Raw genomic sequence first — 20813 nt, 5'->3', positions numbered from 1 at the left:
TTCAGAGCAGCCCCCCCCCCGCGCACAGGAACGTGCCTGATGCCCAAGCTGCTTCTACCACCGCCGCCTTCAGACTGGGCTTTCTAACCGGAAGGCTGATGAGAGCTCCTAGGGCCCTGCGCATCAAGTCAAGCTCCCCAAAGCAGGGCCCTTCCCGCTCACTCTCTGTCTTACCTCCCCAGCTCTCCGGCTTCATTGAGGATCCTCTCTGGAGTCTCTCATTTTCCTTAACAGGATATGCTCCTGAGTCCAGACTTTGCTGTTCCTCTACCTCATGACTGCTGGACCAACTCCCCCGTCTCTTGCAGGACACACAGGAGCCCCCTCCCTGTTCCCTTAGAGTTAGCTACCTGCTTCCCTAACAGGTCATTGGCTTCCTCACTCCATCGCTTTTACCATATGTGAAGGTGGTTGTGTGTGTAACGATTTGGGAGCAGGGCAGAGAACAGTTTGTATACTACTGCAAGTGGAAAATGTCATTGTTGCTGTATTCAAGATGGCTGTACAGAGAAATATGTTGGAAGTACAATGCTTTAAATGAGAAGCGTGTGCCCACCTAAAACCCTATCTCACCCACCCATGGAACTTGCACCAGGGTACCACTCTGGGAACACTTGTGATCCATTACCCCGTGTGTTCAACCACCAGAGTGCACAGTTCACAGCCTCTCCCTCTCCATTTCTCACCCCCAACTGGAGTTCCTCACCAGTGTTCATTCATTCATTCATTTATTCCTTCATTCACTACCTTTGCTGAGCACCTCCTCTGTGTCGGGCCTGTGTCAGGTGCTGGGGATACAGTGAAGAAAATCTGCCACTGCCCTGCCCTCCTGGAGTTCAGAGTCAGAATCCAGTGGGAAGGATGGTGATGTCAGCCCTGGATGGCTGTAGTTGCCCAGAGCCCTCCTGTGGGCACATCCTATAGACCAGGGCACACAGGACCCTCCCCCAACCTGGGAAATTAGCTAAGGAGCCCTCAGGTTCACTCAGCAGGGGCAGGCAGGGGAAACTGAGGTGCAAGCCAGACTGAGAATTGCCCTTGGGCTCTGGGGAGCAGGCCAAACTTTGCTGAGGAAAGAGGGAAGTGGGACTGAGTCCTCATTCCTGTGAAGCGGCCCTGGGCAGTGATGAAAATGGGGACTAGAGCAATGGAACAGACAGTCAAGGGAGCTCAGCCACCAGGAGACCATTTTGTTGCTTATTATGTATGCTCTCTGAGCCTCCATTGTCCTGCCTCAGCTGAGGAACCCAAAGACCAGACAGAATGAACAGCCTGCCCGGGGTCACTGGCCAAAGCCCATGGCATTTTCGTTATAGCTGCCTGTCTTCCAGCTTGAGCTAGACCCAGACTCTTGGGGAAACAAACTCCTTCCCTCTAAATCCTCTCATCCTTTACCTTGAGCCTGGAAATCCCCAGCCAGGAACCTTATCTGCCTAAGAGCCGGGAGGCTCCACCCCTGGCTGGTACCGCTCACCTGTCTCCCCAGGGCCAGAGGCAGTCTCCATAGGATGCTGGCCCACATTTGGGGGAAGAAGGGCTGAGCCTCATTAGCAGGACCTCGCTGGCCACCATCCTTCTTGGGATGTGGCCTAGAAGCCACGTCCAGCCTAACAGCTTCCCCTCCAATCTGCCTCTCACCTGGCTGGTAGACAGAAGGCCGGATGCTGGCGGTGGTGACAACTCGGGGCTTGGGCGCAGGGGCAGCTGGGGCCTCACTGTATGTATGAGTGGCAGGTGCCGGAGAGGTCGCCTTGGCGGGACTGTAGGCAGAGGCCTGGGGCCTGGAACCAAGGGGGGAGGAGTTAGCAGCTAGAAGGACAGCCCCACCCAGGCCCTGGGGCCTGCAACCATGGCAGCCTGGTCTTCAGGAGCCTCTGTGAGGAGGAAACCTGACAGAAATGCTGGGGATTTGCCAGAGGCTGTGAAGGAAAGACTGTGGGGGTCTTAGAGGGGAGGAAGCTGCTCCTTGGGGGCTGAGTCTTGGTGAGTCTGGTTAGAGCCATATGGCCCATTGCTGGTGTCACCACCTTAGGAAAGAGAGAGGAAAACCACCAGCCAGACAGGAAGACAGACAGGAAACCCTTCACTTCCTGTGGAGAGACTACCAGGGTGAGGCTGGGGTTGGAGGGGCAGACGCAGGAGAGAGGAGACAGATGGAGGAGGTCAGAACTACCCCTCTCCCTCAACCTTCTGACCTCCTGGGGCACTTCACAGCCTCAGACCACTGGCCTCTTCATTCCCCTTTCTGCTGGTGCTGGAAGGAGCCGCCAAATCTCAGGTTTCTGGATAAGAGTGCTCCAGAGAGGTCTCATGGGAAGCCAGGAGACCAGCCCCCCAGTATGTGCACACACACACACACACACACACACAGGCTTCTCCTCTGCACAGCATTCCTGTTGCCCTCTCCCCACTGAGTAAGCTGCCAAGAGGTCTTAGAGCTTTTTCCCACTTGTGACCCAGGGACCATGGGACCAAAGTGATAGAGTGAAAGTGTCCCAGTTCGTTGCCCTCAGGAAATGCCGTACTTGGCCTTTTCCCTTGGAGAACTAAAGGCTCCAAGAACTGGAGTTAAGGGGCATGTTTGACTTTGTCTTATTCAGTGTTTCCCAATTTCATTGTCAGTGAACAACTCCCCACCTTTTTTCATTTAAAGCTAAAGAATACCTTATTGAATACACCTTTGGTTTCTCCCTGCATCGTTCAGATCCCGTTGGGGACCACATGTCCACACCCAGGGCAAATGGGTCATTGATGGGGATGCTAGAGAAGTGAGCCTCTGATAATATACCATCCTCCCCCAGTCCGAGGCTTCCTGCCTTCTTTCCAACTGTTCCCCACGGGCCCAAGTGCTGGGAAAAGTCATAGGATAAGGAAGTAATTTCTTCTCCAGAGCTCTGGGAGGGGGTGGCCCGGAGCTAAGGACCCACTGCCAAGCTCCTTAGTGGATTCAGAAGGGTGTGTAGTGCTTCTCAGACTGTATGGAGGTAGAATGAGCCTCAGACAGCGAGTATCCCAGACCTAGGGGGTGTGCAGACTTACCGGGCCAAGTTATCATGTTTCTGGTTGGGTGAAGCCATTGTCTCCCCTCCCTGGGCCTGTCTGCTTCTCTGATAAACCACAGTGGAGCAGGGGCCTCAATGGAGGAGAAAGAGGCAGTGTCGAAGGGGTGCCCAGCTTCCACTGCGGTGGGAGAGGGCTGAGGGTCAGTGGGCCTTAGCCAGACTCTCCCACCAGTGGAAGAAGATCTCCCAGCAGCCCAGGAGCTACAGGTCCTGTGTCCAGGGTTGGTGTTAGGGGAGGAATCAGAGGCTTATGACATCTAGCAAGGACTCTGAGGCCATGCCAAGAAAGGCTAAGGTGTCCATTTGCCCCCCACTGGCTTCCTCTAGCTCCATCCCAGCCTTGTGTAAGATAGGGAGGTAGCTGGTATGGTCCCTGGGTTCCTTCTGCTCCAGCCTGATGCTGGGAGCCCTCCAGGTATCTCTCCAACCTCCACCCAGGCCTCATCTCCCTTTGCAAGGCCGAGGAAGGAAGGGTTTGCCCTGTTGAGGGAGTCCTGAGGGCCCCAGGCCACTGAGGACACCGAGGCCTGAAGCATAGTGCTGGAGCTTGTCCTTAAGCAGGGCCCCAGCATCTAGAGCTTCTCCATCCAACTGGGGAGGCATCTTCCCACTTAACAACAGAGACGTTTCTTACCCTCTTCAAACTTTCTTCTTGGTGCCCTTAGCTGAAGATGTCCTGGTGTGTAGAGGGGGAGCAACTTGCTAAGTGACCCCAGGAAGCTGGAATAAAACAACCCCCAGAGGCCCAGACTGGGCTTACCCTTGAGGCTTGAGCTGGGCTGGGCAAAGGCTGGGCTTGGCACCACCTAGGTCCTTGTGAAGCCTGGGGGTAGGGGTGCAGCACACAGGTCTGCAGGCCACTGTGCCCACCCTTTATCCTGTCTCAGGCTGTGCCAGGGACTTATGAACCCTGATCCAGAGAAGCATGTCCTTTCCAGCAAAACCCTGGGAGGGGAGTATGGGAAACTGAGAAAGCTGGCTGTGACCTCAAACACCAACTTGACAGCTCCATGAAGCCCAGAAAGAGCTGGGCCCGTCCAGCTATTACACTTCCTGGCCATTCCAGAATGACTCATCCAGCCTGCCCCCTGCACCTCCCCACACCTCCCTGCATACTTTGCAAACTGCAGCCCCCACCCACCCACTCCCGCCATCCCCAGCCCTGCCTTTGCTGGGTATCCAGGAGGTCAGGTTGAAATGCAGTAACTCATAATACTCGAGAGAATTCTATGTGCTAGGTGATTTATGTACACTTTTTCTGTCCCAACCCTAAAAAAATAGATGTTGCATTAAATATCTTAGCAGATGAGAAACCTAGCTTCAGAGAAATTAAGTCACTTTCTGTAGATTACAGACAGTAAGCGGTGGAGCAGAGAGTTACATCCCATGGCATCGGGTGTCTCTGGAGTTAGCCTGCTCTCCATCAAGAGAAGAGAGGGTAAAGGAAGAGGGCAAGTTAGTGCTAAATATCTGCCCAAATCTGATCTACCTTACCTACCAAGGTCAATGCTACATCTGCTCCCTCCTCCAGAGAGCCTTTCTTGACTTCCCCGTACCACAAGGACAATTTTCATTCTCCCCCTTATTCTAGTTCCAGGAACAATGACTGTGCACAAAGTCTCTCTTTGTTATCTAATTGCATGCGTGCGTGCATGCGTGTGTGTGTGTGTGTGTGTGTGTGTGTGAGAGAGAGAGAGACAGACAGACAGACAGAGAGACAGAGAGAGGCACTAGGGGGCCAGGCAGCGCATTCCAGTCTCTGTGCTGCACTGCACACAGTGCGCTCCCCTGCGGTGACTCCCAGTCTCCCCTTCACTCTCAGCACCAGGCAGTGCTAGGTTTGGCTTTCCAAGGACCCCGGGATCCTAACCACCTTGCACGGACTTTTCTGAGGGCTGGATACAGTTGCCAACAGGTGGACCCAGGTCGAGGACTTTCCTGCCTCCCTTCCCTGAGGTCAGGGTCGGCACCTGTGGGCCCGTTACCTTGGACTGTCCGCAGGGCTTGAGGCAGGGGCTACAGCAGAGGCGGTGGCAGCATGGGCAGTGGCTGCGGTCAAGGGTGGTGAGGCCGCACTGGGAGGGGCAGCAGCAGGCAGCTGGGCAGAAGCGGGCAGCAGCGGGGTGGTGGCCTGGCTGGTGCACACTGGAGCATGCTCAATAGGGGTGCTGATGAGGCGGACCGAAAAAGACAACAGGTCAAGGGGATCCTCTGTATGGGGATGGTGGCTGCAGCAGAGGCAGGCTGGGTGGAAATCACCATCCATTCTGTAAAACGAGCATGATCTTCCGGTAGGCGTGTTTCCAGCCTCAGGGAAAGAGCCTCCCAGGACCCCAAGAGGGAAGGGCTCAGAGCACTTGGAGGGCCACAAGAACATCAAAAATATTCTCAAGCCTGGTGAGTTTCCACACACCCCACCATTTTTGTGGACTTCCTAATTTTGCTTTCTCTGTGTATATTATAAAAACACAGTGTGGTGGAAAAGTAGATTGAACTATCAACCAAATTTCCTCCCCCATCCTGTTTTGCTTTTTCTTTTGCCCTTCCCCATTTAGTTAGAAGCATGCATTGCATTTGAGAAGGAATGATACAAGGCACAAAACAGAGGTAAGATATTTGCACATCAAGGGCCTAGGCTGTGGAGGACCCAGGGCACTGAAAGCATTTGGAAGGGGGATGAAAGCTACCTGCCAGGAATATCAAGGTCATCTGAACCAGAAAGGAGGCAATGTGGAACGAAGGATTCAAGAATAGAGGTAGCTGTGCCCCTGTTCTGGATAAATCCTGGGGAAGTAGCAGGACCCCAGGGGCCCTCATGCCCATGGTGAAGGGGCAGGCTGACCCAAGACAGGCCAAAGATCCCCAGGCCATCATCGAGGGATTCCCATACCCCAGGGTGACATGGACATGGTACCGAGTACCTGCACATCCTAGAAGCCTTGTAACTGGGAACAAGAGAGGTCACAGCTCTTCCAGTGTAGACCAGCGTATCATCACGGGTTGGGAATATCCCAGCAGATGGCAGCACAGGCAGACCACGACCAAGGACCAAATGCCCACGTGCCCAACCCCCCCCCCCCCCCACCCCTTGACATCCTGTAAACGCTTCATCCCCAGAAATACTCCAGGCAAAAAAGAGCATCAGAGCCTGGGGTGATGGGATTAGATTTCTGCCATCTGCAAAGCAAGGCAGAGACTAAAATTTAAATTATAGGCAAGCAAAGAAATGCACATTCTTTGCTCATTGGGGTCTTTGGACTAAGATTTGTACTTGCTACAACAGCGGCAGGATATGCAGCGTCTGCGAGTGGAAATGACCTTGCCCGTCCTCTGTAATTCATTTATTGAACTCATACTACGTGCCAAGTATATGTCTTTAATTCCTCACAACAACCCTCTGATTATCGACTCTGCTTAATAGACGAGAGAATGGAGACTGAGAGAAATCAATCGCTCAACCTCCTGGAACTTATTGGCAGTGACAGAAGGATCTGAGTGAGGTGCCTTTGGATTTGAAGCCTTACCGGGTACTTCAAGTGGCCCCTGATGGAGGAAGAAAGACATTTCTTCTTGTGACTAGTCAAGTAGAAGCTTTCCCCAACAAAACACACTCTTATTTGAAAAGAATTCAAATACTAATCTTCCCTCTGTGTTTACTGTATGCCAGGCCTTGTGCCAAACAACTGTACAAGCATCACTCCATTTGATCCTTTCAACCTCCCTGAGCGTTTGGTATCATGATCCTCATTTTACCGATGAAGAACCTGAGGTCTAGAGAGATTGAATCTCTGCTGAACATCACACAGCTGCCAAGGGGCAGAGAAGGGTGTGAGCCCTAATCACCACAAGGCTACTCAGTCTTCAGTATGAAGATGAATCGCCTGGGAATCTTGTTAAAATGCAGCTTCTAGTTCAGTAGGTCTGGGGCAGGCTGGGAGTCTACATGTCTAACAAGTTCCCAGTTGATGCTGCTGCTGCTGGTCTGCAGACCACACTTTGAGTAGCAAGGTGCTGCGGAGGTCTGTCCCAGGTAGCCATGCAAGTGGGCCATGAGCGGTTTACCAAAGCATTGCCGAAGTTCTCTCTTCCATCCAGCGAGGCACGCGGGCAGAGAAGGGCATGAAACAGTGTGAAAGGGTTGGGGAAGAGAACCAGAGGCACGGCGAGGCTTTAGGTTGACTGTCCCATGAAAGGGAGTGCCATTCTTCTCCATTGACTGTGTGGGAAGCATTCAGGGTAGACAGAGCATTGGCCATGTCCTGTCCAGCCCTTCCACAGCTCGGTGGTTCTGACAGAAAGCTTCAGGAAGCCCAGCTCTCAGGCCTGCGGCAATGCCATGAGACCACTCACCCACCCTCCACGAAAGAAGCTGATTTCCGGAAGCCATTGCCTGGGAAGGCTCCGGCCAACACAGGACACCTGGTCTCCTTTGTTGGTTCTCCCTGACCCTGTTGCATGCTTCTAGTGGGCTTCTGGGAACTGAGGACACCACTCAGGACAAGAGTGATGAAAATATCTGGGCTAGAGACAATAAATACTCGGCAGGACAAATAGAAAGTCGGCTTTGCCTGTCTCTTTTGCTCCAATTCTCTGTCAGATCAGCTTACCTGGTGCTCTCCCCAGGCATAGCTCCAAATGAACACTGAATTCTGAGTTGGGCCGGGGGGGGATGTGGGCCGTAGGAAAATTCATGATTTAGCATCCTATTTAGGGCCACTATTGACAGACACAAAGCAGCCAGGGCCTAGGGGAAGTAGGAATGGCACTGAGGGAATCCTGAGGATCTTGGGTTCTTGTCCATGTCAGCTCTGGCCTGAAGTTCCACAGGCCCCCAAAAACCCCAAGGAGAGTAGGGAACTTACTTGGCCCTGGCTGCGGTCTCAAAGAGAGTGCCCATGAGATCACTGCAGCCCGGTCTAGGATTCGACAGCTGCTTCCTGACTCGATCATAATCCACTTTAAATATCAAAGCAAAACCAAAGCAAACAACACGTACTCAAATGCTCACAGCTGCATGGGAAGTATATGGCCAGAGGGAAAACACAGCCTGGCTACAGACCCCCATCAGCCCACATCTTCCCTCAATCTGGTCGGCATCAAGGAGAGTGTGCCAACCCCGTGCCCCTCCTCTGTTGTGATGGCTCTTGGTGGAGAGAATGGCAGGACTTGGTTGATGTTCTTATTGATGGTGACAATATGTATGGCAAGGATGAGGATGGTCTTGGTGATGGTGCCAGGTCTTGGGTTTTACAGTCATGGGCTCTGGTTGGAACTGTGGGTGATGGTGGAGGTGTGATTGATCGTGCTGGGGGGTGGTTGCCATTATTTAGGTGAGGATGCTATTTGTATTAGTGAAGAAAATGGGATATGAACACCTCTGTTGATTGCATGATGGGCAGAACACCAGTCAGGGGGCTGGTCGTGAAATGACTCACGCTGCCACCTACCTAGCTGGCATTCCATCTTGCAACCTAATGGCTAGTGCTCAGGGAAGCCCTGCCCATATCACTCTGCAGTGAGGCCACTGCACCGCACAACTCCAGGGCCCCTGTTGTCACTGGAGTCTATGCTAACGACACCCCTCGAGAACAGTGTATGGCGATCCCCACAGACTGTAGTGTGAATGGGGCCTTACAGCCTTTGCTAGTTCCACGTTGCCTTCAGAATACAAAGTCCCCGAGGCTGGCATCCCAGCTCTGGACCACAAACCATAACATCCTCTGCATTCCTTCCATTCCAGCCAAAATTATTAACTTGGGGTTCTGGGACACCCCTTCTTCTCCTCAGCACCCTTCCTCTCTGCTTAGAGCACCTGTCCAGCCTTCTCTACCTGCCCTTGTCCTAATCCTAACTGCTCATGAAGCTCAAACACGCAAATGCCTTCTTCCAGGAAGCTTTCTCTGACCCTCCACTTGGTCGGAGGGTGGGGGGTGCTCCTTATCTCTGGACCTCACGTGACCAACCTTGCATCATGATTAGCCACTGCCCACTTTGGTCCTTTCTGATTCCTTTGGCACCCACAGCAGTCAGGCATGATGCCTTGACTAATGCCCACGGACGTTGAATGCCAGATGAGGAAATCTCTCCTATTTACTCTAGAGGGCTTTACATAGACCCCCGGCCTGGGGCCACCCAATGTGCTTGTGCAGGGGCCTGGGGTCATTGGGAAGACACCAGGCAGGCTAGAAAACAAATAAGGACCTTCTAGGGCTTCAAGAGGGCTCCAATGGGCAGGGGCTGAAGACAGGAGTCTGTGAGGCTACCAGCTCTGACTAGTTGGCCCAGGTCCTCCACCAGCCTCAGGATACCCACTGCCTGGGATTTCTCTCTGTCTAGCAGCCCATGGCCACACAACCTACCCTTGGGCCTTAGAAGTCCTTAGTAAAAGGTCAGCTAAATATGGGTGTGCTACAGGATGCCTAGATGTAAGCAGGAGTCCACAACAACCCTCCCCTGTTGATCCCCCAGCCAGCCTGCCCTGCCTGGTCCTGGCCTTGGCCCTGGACTCAGACTGCTAGAGGCAGGAAGAGATGGGAGTCCAAAGTGGAACAGGCTGGTGGGGGATTTGGGGGAGCATCTCAGTGTGGTTGACAGGATAGAGCTCTCTCCCTGGTCATCTCTTCCAGGTGGGATTGCCAAGTCCCTAGAGGCAGAAAGAAATCCTGTGCCCAGGAGGTGGGAGACGGAGCAGGTCTCTGGCCCAGTCTAGCAATGGGGGGTGGGGTGGGGGTGGGCATGGTTTGAGGAATCCTGAGGGATGGACCTTGGCATCTGCCTTTATTTACTAAGTGCTGCTGGTCTCACACTTTCAGCCTGTGGTTCCCTCAATCAAGGGATAGGCCGATGGGTAGACAGGTGGGGAGGGGCGGACATGAGCCTATCAACTGGGCCCTTCCTGAATGGTCAGGACTAGAACAAGGCCACAGGTGGCTGGGGCTGACAGCAAGACCATGACAGGTCTTCCACACGCACCTGCCACCTGGGCAAGGCTCTGCCAAACACATCTTCCACCTCCTCTCCTCTCAGCCATGGCCTTGGCCCACCGAGGACTCCCAGCAATCCCCTTGTGAACTGCTCTTTAGTCCAGGCAAGTCCCTTTTCTCACTTCCTGGACCAGGGCTGACCATGACAGCGCCTTCCTGGGAGAGGGGCTTGCAGCATGCTAGGGATGGGGATGATTTCTGATCAGTAGGGAGGGCTGGCTCATCCTGCTGGTTGTGGCTGGGTGTGGGGTGGGGGGGAGGCAGGGGGCATTCCAGAACGCCCCCACCCCTATTGCCCTGTGGGAGGCTATGGACTCCCACCCACCATTCGGCCCACCTGAGCTCCACAGCTTGGGTGGGACCCTCGAGTCAGGAGATGCACAGCAGGCAGAACTGTGCTGGGGTTCCAGCCCCAGCGGGCACTGCCCCTGCCCCTACCCCTGCCCCTTTCCTGGTGGTGCCTGTCCTCTCCCCATCTTGGAATGCCCCTCTCGAGTGGTACACACACAGGCACAGCATGACGGGGGCTGGTTTGGTTCATTTTCAATCCTCTTTATTTCAGAACAAGCATGCTTATATGTACAGGAGAGAGAACTAGGGATCCAGCGCATACAGCACAGAGAGGAGAGCACACGCCCAATCTCACCACGGCCAGGAGGGGCCTCTGCCTCATCTACCCTGGGGTTTCCACTTACTCTGCACAGAGCCTTGCTCCAGGCTGCCCAGGTTCCAGAGGGCAGCAAGGGAGCGAGTGGGGCCAGGGGTTGGCCTCTTCCTGGGACCCTGATCTATAGGTGGCTTGTTCCAGGACAGCACTAGGCCAGGCTGCCTCTCCTAGCAGCTGAGGGGGTTGGGAAATCAACCAGTGGCATGTTCTGTTTCCCTTGGTTCTGGGGTGTGATGCCAGCAAACCCTGCCACGTCCTCTCTGATCTATGGCTAAGGCCCTGGGCAGGGGAGCAGAGGCTGGGGCCACGTGGGGTTGGGGAGGGTTGCACTTGGCGGGTGGCCAGGAGGGGGTGCAGTGCTGTGTGGGGCTGGGCCTCGGCCATCAGCTCTGGGGGAGCAGAGAGCAGAACTGCCACAGTTGGCTGTCAAAGGTGCCCCCCAGCACCCCTATACATTCTCAAGCATCACCATGGGGCTCACATGCCAGATCTGTGTGGGGGGGTGGAAGGTGGGGGTCCAGCCTGAGAGGAGTGGGGGGATTCCAGATAGCCTCTTAGCTTTTAACATTAAGGATTTGGGCTGAAAGGCCATGGTGCCAGTTGCGCAATTTGGCAAAACGTGGGCTGTTACGTTCCGTTTCAAACCTTTCCCTGTGGCACAGAGAGAGAGAGAGAGACAGAGACAGAGACAGAAAGAAGAGAGGAGGAGAGAAAGGGGTTAGGGGATGTGTCCCATTCCCCTGTCTGACAGCTCGGGCAGGGGGCACGGGGCAGGCAGGAATTTGGTTTGGAGAGGCTTTGCCACCCATGGAGTACTTTCCAGATAGTCAGGACTGGTTTGGGGCAAGACCAGAGTCCTAAGGGCCAGGACTGAGGGACTGAAGTCCCTGAGCTAAGTGAGTAGGAAGCCATAGAGAAGGGGCCTAGCTAGTGGGCCTGAGGGCAGGCTGGGCAAAGGTGGGGGGTGGTCACTGGTTCTCCCTGGCCCGTGTGGTTAGGGCTGGGCAGGGCTGCTTTGGCTATAGGCTCTCAGGACTGAACCAAATAGGCAGGTGGGCCTAGCATGGTCTCTGTCCCCAAGCTGGGCATCAAGAAAGAGGAACGCCTGTTCCCATGATGAGGTTTGGTGAGCAGACCGTTCACCTCCCTATGCTTCCCTGGCCTTTACCAAGCCTTCTCTGTCCCCAGAGAGAGGCCTTCAGATACCACCAATTGCCCCCATCTGCCCAGGCCTGAGCACGGCCAGGCAGGCACATGTGTGCACGCACATACTCATGAGACCACTGGCACACAGCCAGAGGACCAGGACTTGCCAACACTTCCCATCAGTAGGGCCTCTGGGGCCCACCCCACAGTCTGCTAAGTCGAGGGCATAGGACGAAACAGGCAAAGAGCAGCCAGAAACATAGGAATGGAGGAGAGGGCGTGCCTGGGTCAGGCCAGTGCCACAGACGCCAGAATCCTACATCTTCCAGGCCGGAGGGGCCGCTAACATCCTCCAGACCAGAGGTGCAAATTGGTGGTTCAGGGGCCGCATCTAGCCACAAACGCAGTGGTTAGCCCAGATAGTATTTAAAACTCCTTTTAAAAATTAATTGCTACATCCAGACCATGGAATACCACTCAGTAATAAAAAGAAATGAATGAACTATGGTACACGTGACAGCTTGGGTGAATCCCCAGGGAACTGGCCTGACTGAAGAAAGCCAATCCCACAAGGTCACAGGCTGTACAATTCCATATATATAACATTCTTGAAATGATAAAACTATAGAAATGGAGGACAGATAACAGATTAGTGGTCGCCACAGGTTAAGGAGAGGGTGCCCACGGTAGGGAGGTGGGTGTCGCTATAAATGGGCAAAAGGGGGAGATCCTTGGGGTGATGGAAATAGTCTGTGTTTGGCTCTACCAGTGTCAACAGCCTGGTTGTGATATTTTACTATAGTTTTGCAAAATGTTACCATTGGGGGATAAAGGGAACGTAGGATCTCTCTATATCATTTCTCACAACTACGTGCCCAAATCTGCAATTATCTAAAAATAAGTAGCTCAAGAAGTGAATTGCCAGCATATAAAAGCCAGGAAGACCCGCTTTAGGTCTCTAAAAACAGAGATGGGGCAATGCTGGTCTTACGTTTCCCCAGTAGCTCTGCATCCCCACATACACACCTTGCCCCCTTCCCACATCTGTGTTACGAGGTAGACTCCCTCGCTACACCTCAAGTCCTGATATTGTGTCTCTGTAGAAGATTCTGTTAGACAAAACGGGCCCACTGCCAACATAGTTGAAAACCACTGTTCGGGACCAAACTTTCCTGATACCAAAGAAGAAACCAAGGCCCAGAGACATCATGTGAATGGCCTCAAACCGCACAGAAACTCAGCCACAGAACTATGATCCACCTGCCGGGCATCTCCTGCTGCCTGCCTCTCTGAGGCCGGGGAGGGAGGGAGGGAAGGAAGAGAGCAGAAGCGAGGGCCCTGCCAATAGCACTACGAGTGGCAACAATCGACCATCCCATAGAGACCACCCAGGACACGGGTGTGACCAGTTTGTCCAGCCAGGTCCACAGCCTTTGTCATCAGTGCTCAGTGATGGGCTCAGAGACAGTCCTGGAGAGTCAGTGGACCCTAGTGAGCCTGCTCTGCTTGCAGCTGTTTGTAAATTCACAGCCTGCCAAAGAGAGGAGCCGGGAGAGGAAGGAAGAGATGGGGCAGAGAGGGAAGGGAGCTGGCAGAACAGAATGGACGAGAAGAACTGGGACACCGCACAAGGGCTTCTCAGGGACACCCCAGGGGGGTCCTGGGTTCTCCAGGTGTGGTTTTCAAACTTGCTAGGCAGGACACCCGGAATGAAAAATCCACAAAACTCAGGTAACTTTTGTTATCCTTACGAAGTTTCCATTGGAGGGAGGGCTCTGGGCTGTGCTGGCACCGGGAGACTCAGCCACAGGAGCTGGGACTGAGCTGGCTGTGCACAGGGAGGAAAGAGGACACTGAGGTGCCCAGGGAGGCCACAGGGACTACAGGGAGGAGCCAGTGAGCAGTGAGTCCCTGAGCTCCGTAGGCAGTAGGGGAGGGAGAAGAAAATGAACCACAGAAGGGTACACGATGGAGAAGGGACTTGGGAAGTTTTTACGCTGTTGGTGGAGGAGTGTGCAAGACAACCCTCGCCTTCAGCTCCTCTGTGAACTTGCCGCTCAAATCAACTGTGTTCCTTGACATCTGGGGTCTCAGAGAGGCACAGAGTCCTTTGCACAGGTGAATACTGGGTAAATGCAGAAACTGCTCTTATAGGCAATTGAGCTACAAGGTGGGGCCAGAGGATGTCTCGGTTTCACACCGGATTCCTCTGGGATGGTTACACCCAAGCAGCGGGAATCCCATGCCTCAAAGATTCAAGCCCTGCTTAGGACAAAGCGAGGCTTGCCTCCACTCCTATCCTCGTCAGGGCTGCCCAACGTGGAGCCGAACTTCTGAGCCATCCGACCCCTGGAGTGCCTTCCCCAAGTCAGGGGGAAGCTTCTGTGACCTCTCTGAGATTAGAGACTCGGCTTTTGGATGGAGGCACTGTTCGCGCTACTTCAGATGAAGGCCAGGAACCACAGTATTACCTGCACCCGTGCAGGAGCCGGCAGGGGGCTGCAGTCTAAGCCTGCCTGAAGAGTTTGCTGACGTGCCGGGGTCTTTCCTGAGAGGGGAGCCAAGTCCACAGCAGGTGCCTGGGCTATTTAGGGACCTGGCCTGCCTCACCTGTAAGGATAGGGTCCTTGGAGATTAGGCTCTGCCTTGGGCTGGCCAGCACATGGGCACTGGAACCTCAGAGAGAAGCTACCTGCTACCAGGTACTGGAGACACCCTGAGTGTCAGGAGCCAGGACCCCAAGAAGAGGGCAGGGCTCTGAGCTGCTCTGAGACTCTACAGGGTTCAGGGTTGGGGGCGGGGAGGCCTGGGAGGTGGAGCAGAGACAGGTGAGGGGAGAGTTTGCAGGGTCCTCGGCCACACAGACTGCCACCTGCCCCCGAGGCCACCAGTGCCGCCGCCTGGTACAGAACACCTGACACCATGGCATTCCCACCTATCTCCCCACCACACGGCGACAGGAAGAAGAAAGCACCTTTGCATACGTACAAGCCTGTAGAGGCTATCTGTCACCTTGGACAGGTTGCCAGGCCCCAGGGTTGGCAAACTCAGGTTCTGTGGGAGTCAGCTACATGGCAGCGGTGTGCAGTGAAGCCCACCCTGGGGAGGCAGCCTTCCTAAGAGACCCTAAGATTCCTTCCTGTCAGTGCTGCTAAATTGGGAGAAAGAGGAGGCCAGCTGCCCTCAGCCAACAAGATGGGTCAGCAGGGTTTCGGAGTGCAGCTTCTGACTTGGCAGTGGGGAAGGCTGGGATTGGGGCTTAGCCCCCTGGGGAGCAAGGACCCTGACCAGCTTGGACCCAGGGTGAGAACAAGCATGATCCCTTCTTCTCAGTGGGCCACTTGGGCAGACCAGGGCCCTTGCTGTGACCAGTGGCCACAGTCACTACTTCAGACTTTAATCACAAGCAGAATTGAACCACTGTGCCCACTACAAGCCTCACTCTCAGGTCCTCAGGCTGCTTGGAATTCAAATGAAAATGTCCACCCCCTCCTACAAATGTGGGGGGAATGGGCTTTTGGGGGAAGGCTTTGAGGACAACTTTCCAGAAATTACAGTCAGGAAAAGGGAGAGGAGCAGAAGGCTTATGCCTTTCCAGTCCTGGGTTGTTGGGTGTCCCCAAAGCCTTCACCGCAGGGCCAGAGATCCCAGGGTAGACGGCTGACAGCGATTCAGCCTGCGGGAGGAGGGGGAGCTGCTTTGAGCTGGGGGGTAGAATTGGGGGGGTAGAATTGAGGGAGAAAGCAGGATGGAGCCTCTTGTTGGGCCCTCTTTCCAGATTTCCCTACAGAAACACCTGCAGTAGCTGAGGGAGAGGCTCTAAAACCTGCAGCAGAGTTCTCAAGACCCCAAGGTCCTGTGCCTTCTGCTGGAGGCTGAGCCATGCTCCTGTGGGGTTAGGCCGTGGGGGGAAAGACGAGCCTGCCCTCATATCCACAGGACTGGGCAGAACAGTACCGAGGAGATGCTTCTAAAAGGAGGGAATGGCCCATGAGGACTGGAGACTGCCTTTAATACTGTCTTTTGTGTTCTCACTCAATAACTTTGCAGAGCCTGAAAATACTCCAGGGGAAACACAAAAGACAGAAGTTCCACCTTCTAAATGGTGTCTGGTTAATGAGGTGTGAGCTCAGAGTGGTTGGTCACCAGAAGTGCTCCAGAGGAGACGGTCAGGGCCTGAAAGGCAGGGCTCTGTCTCATGGGAAGGAGAGAAAACACCCTGCTGGCTTCCTGATGGAAGGAACTTAGGGATGCTTAAGCTGTTTGCTGGGGGTGAGGGGTGGGGGGCTGTCAGACTCCTCTATCAGTGAGCTGCATTGCTCCCCGGGTGTATATGGGTGGCTTCAAGGAGGAAGGTGGAAAAAACAGAAACAGCACGCGGGAGCCACAGAGCACAGGAGCAGGACCGCTGAGGGCTCAGTCACACTTAAAATAGCTAGATACTAACTTTTGAGCTAAATCACACATCATCTCAGTTCAGGCTCTGTGTAGACACGTTGCAGGCATTGGAGGGTTAAGAACCGTTACTGAACTGCATGCCATCGTTAGCAGGCCTGGGGGACCACACTTTAGGCTGGGGTGCCCCAGCCAAAAAGTGGAAGCAGCTTAGATTGGCAAAAATATAGGTTCAAAAATGAAATCTACATCAACTCTGAGCTGACCCCAGAGCTCCACTCTCCACACGATCCTGTGATCACTACATGCTGATTAGCAAGTATAGAAAGCTTGGCCCCAGGTAAAAGAGCACCTCTGAGCCCCAGTCCCGTGCGGAGAGGCCGCCCAAGGACGTGCTGGCCCAAAGCAGACTCTCCCAAGAAGAGCATGCACAACATTTGCCGCCGGAAGTGGAAACACAATCCTCAGGGGCTCCATGCCTCACCATGGAAGGCCCCAGCAGGTTCCAGTGGGTTCCAGGGCAGCGTGCCCCCCTCATGCCCAGGCTCATGAGCACCTGGCAGGATGCAGGTGGTAGGTTAGCAGTTGTGGTCCCAGGCCTGCCACTGGTGGGAGACCAGACCCTGAGACACTTCGCCTTGCAGAAGCCTCTTCTCACGCCCAGGCTTGTCCTTCCTAGCAGAGCTATTGTGCTTTGAGCGATTTATGGAACTACTACATTAGCATAGGTCTGGACAGGTGGATCCCGAGGTCAGATGCCCATGCCCAGCACAGCCCTCCCCGTGCCTGCTTTCCAGTGCCTAGCCTCCAGACTCACAGGGGACAGACCCTGAGATGAGTGGGGCAGGCAAGGCAGCCGGCCCGGTGCCCTCACAGGGAGAGATGCCCTCATTCTCAACAGCCCAGCAAAGGCCAAAGCAGCCCTGCCTCTGCCCAGGGACAGAGCCAGGAGAGCCCAGAATCCTTACTCCTGCAGCCTGGGCCCAGGGGTTAGAGACAGCTCCAGGCACCTACCTCAGTGACCTGGGACGAAGGCCCCAAGCCAGCATCTGCTGGGGCCCTTTAGGGGCCAGGAGCTTCCAAATACATGAACTTGAGAGGTTCCTTCCATGATTCATGTGACCTAGGGGCTGCCTGGGGAGGGATTGGGTTAGGAGGGACAAGGCCACTGAGCCTGAGTCCAGGCACTTACCTTGACCTTCTCAAAGCTTCTTCGTCAGGATCTTGCACTGTGGGTAGAAAATTGCTGATCAGGAGGACTCATAGGAAATATAGGAAGAAAACCCTCCAGAGCTATGGACGTTGAGTCCCCTCCAATAATGGAACAATTTACTGCCCCTAACCTGAAAATGGTGGCAGGGAAATGCTGTGTGCTGGGCAGAGGGCAGGGGGAGAAGGGGGACACAGAGGAAAGGGTACAGTTGGGAGGGAGACCTCTGAGGTCCTCTTATCCCAGCTCTGGGCCATCACTTTGCCCACAAGCCACCTGGCACACGTATGGCCTAATGGTGGAGTCAGGGAGCTGGGCAGAAGGCTGGTGTCACTCAGTAACCTGCCCCGAGGGGCCCAGCGGGGCTCAGCACATCACTAGCTCTCTGTGGAAAGCAGCTCATCTTCAAGGGTCAGGGGGCTTGACTCCCTGGCTTCCGTGGGCCTTAGGACTGTGGGACAGGGCCCTCAGGGCCCCTCAGCATCTCTCGTGCTCCAACCCCGGCCTCACTTACTGTATTCCGTCCCTGTCATCTGGGCCAGGATGCGGAAAGAGCGAGACTGCAGGTTGGAGGAGCGGCGGGCCCACTCATCAGCCTCATCTTCTGGCTTGTTCTGGTTCTTAATCACCGCCTGGTACACGGGAGAGGCGCTGTCCACCGTAAGGTCTTTAATAGGAAGGCTCCTGCAAGGCAGAAAGGGGCCGTGAGTGAGGGCTAGGCTGCAACCCTGCTCCTGTCCTCCCACTACCTCCATGGCTCATCTGCTCGCACCCCCACACCCGGCACACCGGTTGGTGGCCCCTACTTGCCTCAACCTCCCTCCCCCATGCCCTTTACCCACTGCCATCTGAAAGTCTGAGACAAGGGCTTGGCCTGGGTCCTCAGTGCTCAGGGTGGCCAAAGCGAGACGGTGATTCCTCTGAGATCCCTCTTGGCAAACCTCTGCCCCACCCCAGGCTAACCCTAGGCACAGGCCTGAAGACCCATCCACATCCCAGGCCCCACCCCCTTGGGATCTCCTTTAAGGAAATAGGAGGCAGAATAGGTCTTTTGAAATAATTTCAACCTCCCTGAACAGCTCCTGAGTTTGGGGCAGGGTGACAACAGACCATTCGGGGGACTCAGGTTTCTTCAGGGTCAGTTCCTTGTCCTCCTCGTACCTTTGGACCCCAACAGCGAGCCCCCAATGCCAAGCCTGCCCTGAAAGTGGACTGGGGACTTCTGCCTAGCAAAAATGGGCAGGCTTGGTGGAGAGGTGGTGTGAGAAACAAGGCAACCAGGCTTGTGTGGTCTGGAACTGCCCGCAGACGGGGGAGGCAGGGTGGTTCTGGCCTGGGGTCCTGGGGGAAGATCTAAAGGAAGGATCATTCTTCCTCTGCTCCAGGGCAGTGCAGCCTTTGGAGGGGAACCTGGTGACCTTCCTTCAGACTCCCAGTGTCTTGCACACAGCAGGTGCTCAAAACTTACTTAAATGAATGAATCCTACAGCAGAGCTACAAGGGACCACAGAATCTCGTGGGTCCAGTGCCTCCTAGCCTTAACCAGACTGCAAGGCAGGTTGTGGGGTACCCACTCACCCTGGCCGGCAAGAGCTGGAGGGTTCTGGACCCTCCAACCTACCCTCCCAGGAATCAGGGTGGACTTGGGATGAGTTCTCAGCCAGCACAGCCTGGCTCTCTACCCTATGGACCAGTGGCCCAGCACTCTCCTCTTACAGATGCTGAAACAGGTCCAGAGCGGCTGACCGGCTAGCTCCAGGTGTAGGGGCCTTGCTGAGTCAGAACTCAAGCTTCCTGGCTCCCCACCCACTGTCCTTTCCATCAAACTGCAGTGATGTGGGCTCAGAAAGGCCACTTCTGCCCACTGGGGCCTTGTGCACCCCAGATGCTCCGTGCCTGGAAACATGGCCCAGCTCAGACACTTACTCTGTCCACTGCCTCTGCCTGCCTTCCAGAGGGCCAGCTGGCTAGGAGAGGGACCTCTCCAGTGCCCATGTCTTGTAGCCTCTCTGCGAGGAGCTAAATGCAAGCATTGGCCTGCTTTCCTAGGCTTGGTCCCCAGTGTCTGGCTCAGAGAATGCTCTGAGAACAGAGAGGAGGAAGGTGATGAAAGGTGGCCAAGACTGGGGCAGAGCCCCCACCCCAACTGCCCTGAAGGCTCTGCCTTGCCCTGGAGAGCTACAGGTACTGGCAGCCTGGGATCAGATGGGGAAGACCAGCGGATCCCTCTGGGGTCCAGCAGGGAGGATCCTGGAGCTGCCACAGAGCAGAGAAGAGAGTGGGGTCTCACTAGGAGAAGCCATTTCTGGCATAAGGAGGAGTCCCAAGGGCTCCCAAAGCAGAGGCAGGATCCGCTACCTCTGGGTGAGAGGTGCAGTAGGAACGCACAACCAGGACTCCTTGGTCTGCCGGAAGGGAAGGAGGAAGTGTGGATTGTGCTATGGGAGAGAGAAAGTATAGACCCAAGCCCAGGTCCTGCCCTTGAGCCTCGCTACACAGCTTTGTGGTCCAGAAAGCAGACGGAAGGTGTTTGCTGCCATTTCTCCAGAACATGCCCTAGAGGCGCTCCCCTGTTCCTTCCACAGCTCCAAGGGCTCGAGAAAGCTCCCAGTAGTGAGTCCTCTGGGACTCACATTATTGGCACCATTTCCCACAATGCTGTGCAAAGACCAGGGACTTGTGTTGCTGCCACGAAAGATACTGGGGGTCAGATGAAGGAATTCCCATTCCTTTTGAGACTCCGGGCTTCAGGGAGAATATGTATAGGCCCTATAGTGCTGGGACCCTGGATCTGGGGTTACTCTGGAGCCACTCCCAGTATGGTCTTCTTGCCACCAAAAACATTCTGCGGTCACCACAACATTCAGGTCGCCTCTGGACACTTAATTCCACTGTACGCTGCTCCCCGAAACTGACTCATCTTTCACCTCCCACGGATGGTACTGGCAGGTGCTGGCTCCTCCAGATCCACCTCCCGTGAGGGTCCTAGGAAATGGCTTCCAAGGGCCCCCTCATTGCCCTCTTCCCTGAATAATGGTCCAGTGTGTATTCAGACATTCAGGTCTATGCTGTCCCAGTGCAGACAGGAAAGGCTACCGGGAGCCCCCGCAAAGCACAGCACAGAGATACGCTTCCAGCCTTGGGTGCAAGGGAGGCGGGGTGATGTCATCACTCTGATTTCTGTGTCCACAGTGACATTAGTTGAGGCCAAGCCCCAAAGCACTTGCCTGCATAGGCTGCTGAGCATGTCGTTTGGCTGTGAGGTGGGTGTGAGGAAGAACATGGACAGAACCACTGTCCTCAGGCATATCCCACCAAACCCACACACCATCCCTCAACCAGACAGACGA

At 54.9% G+C, this 20813-nt stretch overlaps 1 protein-coding gene across 9 annotated transcripts in view; it reads right to left on the bottom strand.

Moving 5' to 3' along the window:
* LDB3 (LIM domain binding 3) overlaps positions 1–20813 on the bottom strand; it is a 64295-nt gene that overhangs the window by 21828 nt on the left and 21654 nt on the right. For 4 of the 9 annotated variants that reach the window (XM_043596771.1, XM_043596770.1, XM_043596772.1 and 1 more), the window contains 4 exons: positions 17978–18147; positions 17446–17482; positions 5048–5230; positions 1639–1781 (listed from right to left, as the gene is read on the bottom strand). In XM_043596771.1, coding sequence (XP_043452706.1) covers positions 1639–1781; positions 5048–5230; positions 17446–17482; positions 17978–18147 — 533 coding nt within the window. Of the gene's footprint in view, positions 1–1638; positions 1782–5047; positions 5231–10581; positions 11364–17445; positions 17483–17977; positions 18148–20813 lie in introns of those variants that run through there. The other 5 variants (XM_043596774.1, XM_043596776.1, XM_043596777.1 and 2 more) reach the window with 2 other exon arrangements.

This window comes from Prionailurus bengalensis, chromosome D2, assembly GCF_016509475.1.
Source record: "Prionailurus bengalensis isolate Pbe53 chromosome D2, Fcat_Pben_1.1_paternal_pri, whole genome shotgun sequence".
Lineage (NCBI taxonomy): Eukaryota > Metazoa > Chordata > Mammalia > Carnivora > Felidae > Prionailurus > Prionailurus bengalensis.
The sequence above is the reverse complement of the archived record's forward strand: the minus strand, read 5'-3'. Positions and strand labels throughout refer to the sequence as shown.